This window comes from Eucalyptus grandis, chromosome 11 (assembly GCF_016545825.1).
Source record: "Eucalyptus grandis isolate ANBG69807.140 chromosome 11, ASM1654582v1, whole genome shotgun sequence".
In the NCBI taxonomy this organism is placed as follows: Eukaryota; Viridiplantae; Streptophyta; class Magnoliopsida; order Myrtales; family Myrtaceae; genus Eucalyptus; species Eucalyptus grandis.
Genome location: NC_052622.1, coordinates 41,889,526 through 41,899,462, shown reverse-complemented (window position 1 = coordinate 41,899,462; position 9,937 = coordinate 41,889,526). Strand labels below are relative to the sequence as shown.

The 9,937-nt window shown below is 40.1% G+C and overlaps 1 protein-coding gene across 1 annotated transcript; it reads left to right on the top strand.

The window, feature by feature from the left end:
- The first annotated feature begins 1,301 nt into the window (after positions 1–1,301).
- Positions 1,302–3,908, top strand: LOC120289354 (G-type lectin S-receptor-like serine/threonine-protein kinase SD2-5). The gene has a single exon (XM_039304140.1). The coding sequence runs from the start codon at positions 1,365–1,367 to the stop codon at positions 3,906–3,908; it is 2,544 nt and encodes an 847-aa protein (XP_039160074.1). The 5' UTR covers positions 1,302–1,364.
- Positions 3,909–9,937: the final 6,029 nt, after the last annotated feature.

Genomic DNA, 9,937 nt, shown 5'->3' with positions numbered 1-9,937 from the left:
AACAAACCTAATTTTTTGAGCAGAAAAAATTGATGAGTTGATTTCTACTTTTTTTAATAAAACAATAGGTAGGGATAGGCGATCGCTGGGTGGCTCCTCCACCGATTGTAATGTGTATTGTATGGGTGCCATACTCATGAATGGCGAAGGCGAGGACACATATTTGAACGTTAACTTGTATTTGATATAAAGCAAACTTTATTTCAATTTATGGCCATTTTAATGAATATCCTGAACACCTGTTAAATAATTTTACTAAGGGGATTTTGACCATCAATATATAGTTGGGTATAGTACAATGACAATCAATGTATTAGGAGTTGCAATATTTTCTTATTTAGTCGCTTAATGAGTGTTTTCAAGAGACTTTTTAAGTAAATATTATTTATCTCGGGTCTTTATACTTTTTTAAGACACTTCAATGCTTCGGCTTGGATTAATAAGTTCTTTCGAAGGGAAAACCTATTGGATTTTTCCAAGTATTATGCAAAAAAAGCAATCGATCAATAAACTTTCGGTTTGGTACGATCAATTTCTAAACCTTGTATAAAGAGAAAAATATAACAAAATCCTTCCATCGTAAATTTGCCATTGTTTCTGTAAAAAAACTGTTTAAGTAGCGTATGTCGAATCACATAAGGTATAACTGAAAAAAAAAAAATCTCTGGTACTCTTTCCAATTAAAAAATTTCAAGATTCAACTAATCCTTGATTTTGGGCGTGATTGCATTTTTTCGTAAGATATTGTACTCAGTATTCCCTCCCCCCCTCCTCTTCCGTCCTCGTATTGTACCAATTACGAGTACACGAGAAAAGAAGACGAAAGATAGGCAGATGCATCATTGCATCACACATATAGGAATATCAGAATAAACAACACCGGTCGGACCGGTTACTTTTGGCCTTTCTTCTTTTCTTTCTTACTTTTGTTGCATGTGGGCAACGATGCGGACTTCATTTGTTGTTTGACGAGTTGCAAGTCTCTTCTTCCATCCCAAATCACCCCCAAAAAAAAGTTAAAAAATTAAAGAAAGAGATGCGAGTCTCTTCTTGCTTTTTGATAAGGTAGAAAGAAGTGACACGGATTAGATAATTATTTAATGGGATAACGATGGGGGGTAAGACACCCTGTCATCATGCTAATCACGCTTTGAATGATTTAGGCAGTTCACATGCTATTCATCGAAAGGACGTCACTGCATCCCATTCACATTATTGACAGGACTTCCTGTGCAATTTTCCTATTTTGCTTTCACGTTTTGACTCAAAGTTGACTGTCGGTCCGTATTTACATCTTCTCTCCTCCTCTCTTCCTCTCTTCCATTTCTCAATCATCTCTCTGCTCAAGAGTTTCATTGCACGCCATGGTTTCAATCTGCAGTCTCCCTTCTTTCTTCCTTTCCATATCCTTCATTTTTCTATCGCCATTCTCAAACTTTGTTGATGCTCAAGCTCAAGATTATGATCATCCAACCGCCATCCTTTCAACACTGTGGACGAATAACGCAACAGCTCCTCCCTTCACCCAATATCGAGATGGATCAATTGTACAGGCAATTCTACTCTCACGCAAAGAAGCTTTTGCCTTTGCCTACGCCTGTGGCTTCTACTGTAATGGTAACTGCAACTCTTACCTCCTTGCTGTTTTCATTGTGCGACTTAACGGTAGTGGCTTAATTGCTGATTACATCATTCCACAAGTAGTGTGGTCTGCCAATCGAAACAAGCCTGTAAAGATTGGCGCGACGTTGGAGCTCACGTCTGAAGGCGACTTAGTGTTGAAAGATGTTGATGGTACGGTTGCTTGGTCTATAAAAACCTCTGCAAAGTCTGTTGTAGGCTTGAACATGACAGATTTGGGGAACCTTGTGTTGTTTGATAAGGACAATGCGACTGTTTGGCAATCTTTTGATGAGCCAACTGACTCACTTGTCCTCGGACAGAAGTTGAGGCATGGGCAAAGATTGACGGCGAGTGTTTCCGAGACAAATTGGACCGTTGATGGTATGATTACGCTTTCCATGAATGGCAATGTTTTTTTTGCTCAAGTGGAGACTAATCCTCCTCAGATTTATTTCCAGCGCAAATCAAGTTGGAATAGTATGGGGGTTTTTTTTGAAAACGGAAGCCTGACTTGGTTCTCAAATTCTACCTATTATGGGACCTCGATATCATTCCCTGAAGCATCTTCTGCACAATACATGAAGCTGGGCTCGGATGGGCATTTGAGAGTGTATGATTATATTTGGTATAATGCGTGGAATGAAGTGGCTGATGTTTTCGCAAGTTATGTCGAGGACTGTGCTTATCCCACTGTGTGTGGGCGATATGGAATCTGCTCCAATAGGCAATGTAGTTGTCCGGCTACGAGTGGGGGGACGAGTTATTTCCAGCAAGTAGATGTTAGGCAGCCTAATTTTGGGTGTTCTAAGAATGTTCCATTGTCTTGTGGGGCTTCACAACAGCCAAGTTTTCTGGAGCTAAAAAATATCACGTATTTCAGTTTCACACCATATCTCAAGGACATAGATTCTCTAAATTGTAAAGAGGCTTGTGCAAAAAATTGTTCCTGCAAAGCAGCTATATTCCGGTATCATTCTAATCGCACTAACGGCACTTGTTACTTACCAACTCAAGTGTTTTCACTTATGAATATTAGCGAGAAAACGTTTTCCTACAATTCTACTGCTTACCTTAAAGTACAAAATGCGGCCAATGAAACTCCTTATACTCCGGTTGACAATCGTACTCCAGTTGACAATCGTATGAGCAACCGCCTCCCTGTAATACTTGTTGGGTCCATCCTCGTAGCTCTCATTGCTGTGATTTTTTTCATCGTAGCCATAATTTTGTTTGTTCAAAAGAGAGACGATAATCAAGCGGAGGAGGATTACCTTGATCAAGTACCTGGAATGCCCACTAGATTCATGTATGACAATCTGAAAACCATCACAGAACAATTTGGTAAAAAGCTTGGTGAAGGTGGTTTTGGTTCTATTTTCGAAGGTACTCTAAGTGATGGCACAAAAGTTGCAGTAAAACGCCTTGATGGTTTTGGGCAGGTTAAGAAATCCTTTATGGCTGAAGTTGAGACTATTGGTAGCATCCATCACGTGAACTTGGTAAGACTCGTGGGATTCTGCGCTGAGAAATCCCACAGGCTCCTTATCTATGAGTACATGTTGAACAAGTCTCTAGATAGATGGATCTTTCACAAATCTAGCGAATGTGTTCTCAACTGGCAACAAAGGAAGAAGATCATTCTCGATATAGCAAAAGGACTTAATTATCTTCATGAAGATTGTAGACAGAAGATAGTTCACTTAGACATTAAACCCCAAAATATCCTCTTGGATGGAAATTTCAATGCTAAGGTTGCTGATTTTGGATTATCCAAGTTGATAGACAGGGACCAAAGCCAAGTCATCACAACTATGAGAGGAACTCCTGGTTATTTGGCCCCCGAGTGGCTGAGTGCAGCAATCACTGAAAAGGTTGATGTGTACAGTTTTGGCGTGGTAATCTTGGAGATAGTGTGTGGGAGAAAAATCTTGGATCGCTCTCGAGATGAAGAAGACATGAATTTACTGAGCCTTTTCAAGAGAAAGGCAGAAGAGGAACGATTATTGGATATTGTGGATAAGTCTAGTGACATGCAATTGAATGGACCGCATGCCTTGAATATGATGAGGATTGCCGCATGGTGCTTGCAAGGAGACTATAAAAAGAGGCCTTCCATGTCCATGGTCATCAAGGCATTAGAGGGCATCGTGGAAGTTCAAGAAAACTTGGATTACAACTTCCATGCTCAGCCTTCCACTAGTGGGGTAGTGACAGTCGGTATGATGGATGTTGAATTCAGTGCTACCACTGAATTACTACCCTCAGTCCTAAGCGGTCCACGATGATGCCACAAATTAGAAAGAACTTGTCATGTGGTAGAACTTGTGGGCAATTTAATTTTTCAAGACTATGAGGACTCTGGCTTGTCATTCTCTTTTTGGCCCAGAAAAAGCTTTGATATGATATCATTTCTCGTTTTCACTTTGCAAATGAGTGGACTTTGCCATAGCTTGGCAAATGGTCGAGGTTGTTAGGATATTGCCACTAGGTTGTATTGCTTACGTACAAAGCAGTTGTGCTCAAGTTTGTTGTGTGCTAGTCTAGGAAAAGGGAGAACCTGCTAAGTGGTTTGTGTAAAAAGCTGTTAAAAGACTAGTCGCTTGCCGGTTATGTCTTTTGGTAGCTTTACCATGCCGTGGATCCATATCCAATTTGCTTATTGGTTCCAACAGGTGACATCCTTCGGATTCAATGACTCCACCTTCCATATCTTCCTCATTTCAAGGTTAATGGGCTATTTTTTAGTCCATTCTGTGAGCATATGATTAGAACCGAAAAACATAATAGGAGCATTTCATTATTGGTAAGTTCAATTTTTTCTTAATAACTCCTAATGTATCCTAAGTTTAATAATCTTAATTTCCAACTTCTTAACAATCTGTCGTGGTTGTTTTGAGGCATATGTTTGTAAAAAAAAAAAAAAAAGAATCAGGATGTTTGGACATTCAAGATTCAACTTTGTGATCTTTAGATAACACTAATCATTTTCGGCTTTTCCACTGTCTTTAATCATCATGATCCAAGCGTGCTGTATCATCGAATTTAACCGGGGATAAAAAGCTCATTCAGGTCTTATTTCGTCCTATAACTGCTCACACAATTAACGAAAGTTCAAAGCGATCTGATGTGGCCCCCCGCCATGCCATGGCACCTCTTGATTGGGCCTGACCGCAGCAGGTCAAGAAACCAGAACCCACGTGGAGCTCACCCATGGGCCGAGCTATTCCCGGCATAAACTCAGTAGCGACAGAACTTCTTCGAACTTCTTCCAGTTCCTCTGCTTTGTGGCCTTCGCCTTCTTCTCTTCTTGAAGTCCCCAAATCGGAATTGCCATAGTAAGTTATCTATCACCCATCGTGGATAGAAACGCTAACGTCACGATGAACCTGTCTATCTTCTCCTCGGCCATGGAAGGCATCGCTTGGAGAGTATGGCTCCATTCGGTGTTCATCCTGCACTTTGTGTTCGCTAGACAGTTTCTCCTCCTTCAGCCTCTACGGGCACCAGACCATTGAAAAACACTCCGAGGAAGCAGGGCACCATAAAGTCCAGAAGATGGATCACACAATCAAATTAGGTAGCTTCTTCAATCACCTGATAAATCAAAAAAGGGCCTGCATCGCCATTGGCAGTTCAGAATGTATATAGCAAAGGCTATGACTAAGCTAAAACTAGTCGTCAACATCTAGATAAACATGACTACCAAATGAAGTAAAATAAAGACTATATAACCTGTTTTATTCTGAAAACTGAAGAGAAGGCTGCATGACCTCTTGAGCACCTGTATTTATCAACTCAAACATGACTGAAAAGGGGACTCAAGACGAGAATTTCTCGGAGAGAAGGAGGGAGAGACTTATGTTGGTGGATGCCACACGATCCAACAGTCCTCATCTGCATATGAAGACATGTCCTTCCATATTCTCCATATAATAAAAGCCAAGAAAGGTAAATCATACCACCCGCACCCAACAAAACCTGCACAACATAAAAAAAAATCGTACGGATTTTTACTATTCTTGTAAGAATAGCTTACACAACCATCGACCAAAAAAAAAAAAAAATCGACAGTAATATTAGAGAATTCAATTAGCCAATCTTAGAAAACGAGACAAAATTAAATGCAAAGAAACATGACGAAGAAAGTAGCAAAGGTAATTTCTAAGTAGGAAAAAATGATGAGTTGATTTTATTTTTAATAAAGAAATGGGCGGGGAGGGGTGGTCACCGGGTGGCTCCTCTGTTGATTGTGATGTGTATTGTCATATTCATGTACAGTCAAGGTAAGGGTATATTTTCAAACTTGAACTAGTATTTGATGTCAACAAACTTTATGTTGATTTATAGTCATTTTAATGAATATCTTGGATACTCTTTAAATATGTTATTAAGAGGATCTTTTTCAATGTATAATTGGGTATATTATGATGACAATCAATATATTGGGAGTCACGATATTTATTTTACTTAGTTGCTTAATAAATATTTTCGAGACACTTTTTTAGTAAATCTTTTTATATTGGGTCTTTATGCTCTTTAGAAGGGAAAAAAAAAACTTCACTGCTTCAACTTGGGTTGGTAAGTTCTTCGAGAGGAAAAACCTAGTGGAGATTTCCAAGTATTATGCAAAGAATGCAATAGACCGGTAAACTTTTTGATTTGGTATGATCAATTTCTAAATCCTTTATAAAGAGAAAAGTTCAATGGAATCCTCCAACCAAATTTGCTGTTGTTACTATAAAAACCGCTTAAGTGTTCGTACGTCAAATCACATAAGGTATAACCGAAAAAAATTTCCGATGCTCTTTCCAATAAAAAAAAAATTCAAGATTCAACTAATCCTAGATTTTGGGTTTGATTGCATTTTTCATGTAAGATTTTGGACTTGGTATTTTTCCCCCCTCTCGTTTTCCGTCCTTGTATTGTACCGATTTTGGACTGTTTTCCCCCAAATATCCTCTGGAGATGCAAGTATCAAGATTTCATATGTTGAGTTTGTAAATGGAAGCTTGTCTTGGTTCACAAATTCTACCTCGAATGGGATTTCATTCACTCCAGCATCTTCTACACAATACATGAAGCTGGCTCAGATGGGCATTTGGAAGTGTATGAGTTCAGTATAGGGTGGCAAGAAGTGACTGGTCTTTTCAAGGGTATGTCGGGGACTATGCCTATCCGACAGAGTGTGGGCGATATGGAATTTGCTCCAATGGGCAATGTAGTTGTCTAGCTTCGAGTGGGAGACGAGCTATTTCCAGCAAGTAGATGATAGGCAGCCTCACCTTGGGTGTTCCAAGAATGTTCCATTGTCTTGTGGGGCTTCACAACAACAGAGTCTTCTGGAGCATGAAAATATCACATTTCAATTTCACTCTAAATCTCAAGCACATAGATGCTTCAAGTTGTAAAGAGGCTTGCGCAAAGAATTGTTCATGCAAAGAAGCTATATTCTAGTATGAATCTAATCGCACTAATGGTAGTTCTTACTTACCAATTCAGGTGTTTTCATTTATGAACGTTGACGAGAAAACGAGTCTTTATGATTCTACTGCTTTCCTTAAAGTACAAAATGTGGCTAGTGAAGCTCCTTATACTCTGGTTGACAATCGTATGAGTAAATCGTCTCCCTGCAATACTTGAGTCTAGCCTCGGAGCTCTCTTTGCCATGATGATTTTCCTCGTAGCCATAGTTTTGTTTGTTCAAAAGAGAGATGATAATCAAGCAGAGGAGGATTACCTTGATCAAATACCTAGAGTGCTCAATAGATTTGTGTAAGACGATCTGAAAACTATCACAGACGGATTCGGTAAAAGCTTAGCAAAGGTAGTTTTGGTTTTGTTTTCGAAGGTACTCTAGGCGACGGCACAAAAGTTGCCATAAAAAGCCTTGATGGTTTTGGGCAAGTTAAGAAATCGTTTCTAGCCGAAGTTGAGACTATCAGCAGCATCCATCATGTGAACTTGGTAAGACTTGTGGGATTTTGCGCTGAAAAATCTCAAAGGCTCCTTATCTATGAGTAGATGTTGAATGGGTCTCTAGATAGATGGATCTTTCACAAATTTAATGAAGGTATTCTCAATTGGCAACAAGGGAAGAAGATCATTCTCGATATAGCAAAATGACTTAATTATCTTCATGAAGAGTGCAGATAGAAGATAGTTCACTTAGACATTAAACCTCAAGATATCCTCCTAGATGGAAATCTTAATGCTAAGGTTGCTGATTTTGGATTATCCAAGTTGATAGACAACAACCAAAGCCATGTCGTCACAACCATGAGACGAACTCCTAGTTATTTGGCCCCCAAGTGGCTGAGTGTAGCAATCACTAAAAAGTTCGATGTGTATAGCTTTGGTGTGGTGATCTTATAGATAGCGTGTGGAAGAAAAATCTTCAATCGCTCTCTAGAGGAAGAAGACATGTATTTACTAAGCCTTTTTAAGAGAAAGGTAGAAGAGGAACTATTGCTGGACATTGTGGATAATTCTAGCAATAACATGCAACTAAATGGACCGTATGCTGTGAATATGATGAGGATTGCCACATGGTGCTTGCAAGGAGACTATATAAAGAGGCCTTCCATGTCCATGGTCATCAAGGCATTAGAGGGCATCGTGGAAGTTCAAGAAGATCTAGATTATGATTTCTCTGCTCAACCTTCCACTAGTGGAGTAGCGAGATTCGGTCCCATGGACATCAAATTCAATGCTACCACTGCATTATTACCCTTAAATCCTAAGCGGTCCATGATGACACAACAAATTTACAAGAACCTTTCGTCCTAATATGTCAAGTGGTAGAACGTGCCGGCAATTGAATTTTTCAAATTGTGAGGACTCTAGTTTGTCATTCTCTTTTGAGACTTAGATAAAGGCTTGTGGCATGATATCATTTCTCATTTTATTTTTGTAAATGAGTTGATTTGGTAAGGATGTTGCAATTAGGTTTTATTACTTATGTTAAAACCATTCGTGCTCAAGTTTGTTGTGAACTAGTCTAGGAAAAGGGGAACCTACTGCGTCGTTTGTGCATAAAGCTGCTAAAAGACTAGTTAGTTGCTGTAATGTCTTTTGATAGCTTTACCATGTCGTGGATCCAAATCTGATTTGCTTTTGGTTCCAACACTTAACATCCTTCGGATTCGATGGCTCTACCCTCCACGTCTTCCTTATTTCAAGGTTAATGGGTTATTTTTTTAGTTTGTTCTACGAGCACATAATGGGAGAATTTCATCATCGGTAAGTTCGGATTTTCCTAGTAACTCCTAGTGTGTCCTAAGTTAATAATCTTAACTTCCAGCTTCTTGAGGATCCATCAAAGTCATTCTGAGGCATATATTTACCAAAATAAAGAATCGAGATGCTTGGACATTCAAGATTCAACTTTGTTGGATAATACCGATCATTCTCGATAATCTCGGCTTTTCCATTGTCTTTAATCAGCAACATTGACCCAAGCGTGCTGATCCATCGAATGTAATGGGGGATGAGAAGCTTGTTTGGGTCTTATTTGGTCTCGGAACTGCTCGCACAACGAAAGTTCAAAGCAATCTGACGTGGCTTCCCCTGCCATGCCATGGCACCTCTCGACTGGATCCGACCATGGCAGGTTAACAAGCCATATCCCACGTGGAGCTCACCCATACGCCCGAGGCCCCGAGCTACGTGTAACCTCTCGCGAAGTCCTCGTCCCTCTTCCCGGCACAAGCTCAGTGGCGACGGAACTATTTCTTCTTCTTCTTCCAAATTCCTCTCTGCTTTGTGCCCTTGGCCTTCTCCTCTTCTCGAAGTCTCCGAATCGGAATAGCTATAGTAAGTTATCCTGAATCGCGCAGGGAAACGAAAATCTCGCGATGAATCTGTCAATCTTCTCCTCGGCCATGGAAGGCATCGCGTGGAGGGGATGGCTCCACACGGCGTTCATTCTGCACTTCGTGTTCGCTTGTCAGTTCCTCCTCCTTCAACCTTTCGGATGGAGATTGTTTGAGGAGTTTGTCGTGTGCTCTATTCGTACGCGTCTCGAGTCGCCAATTAGAGAGTGGGGATGAATTGGTGGATCTTTTCGTAGGGATCCTGTCGGGATATTCGAGATTAGTCAGGAGTTTGTGCAGGAAAGGCGAAATGAGATGGACGGAAGAGCCTTGAAAGGTCTGCTGGATAAAAATCGAGTTTATACTTGGCTTTTTTGTGATGCGTATGTTGCACGATTGATGAATTTACTGCCAGCGTGGGGACCGGAGAGTTTTATCTATATATTTCGAGCGTGAAGGTTCAACTATGAATGCAAGCATCGAGTTTCCATATGTTGAGTTTG

What these genes read in the sequence shown, in the direction of transcription:
- LOC120289354 (XM_039304140.1), top strand. Translation starts at nt 1,365, where the DNA reads ATGGTTTCAATCTGCAGTCTCCCTTCTTTCTTCCTTTCCATATCCTTC.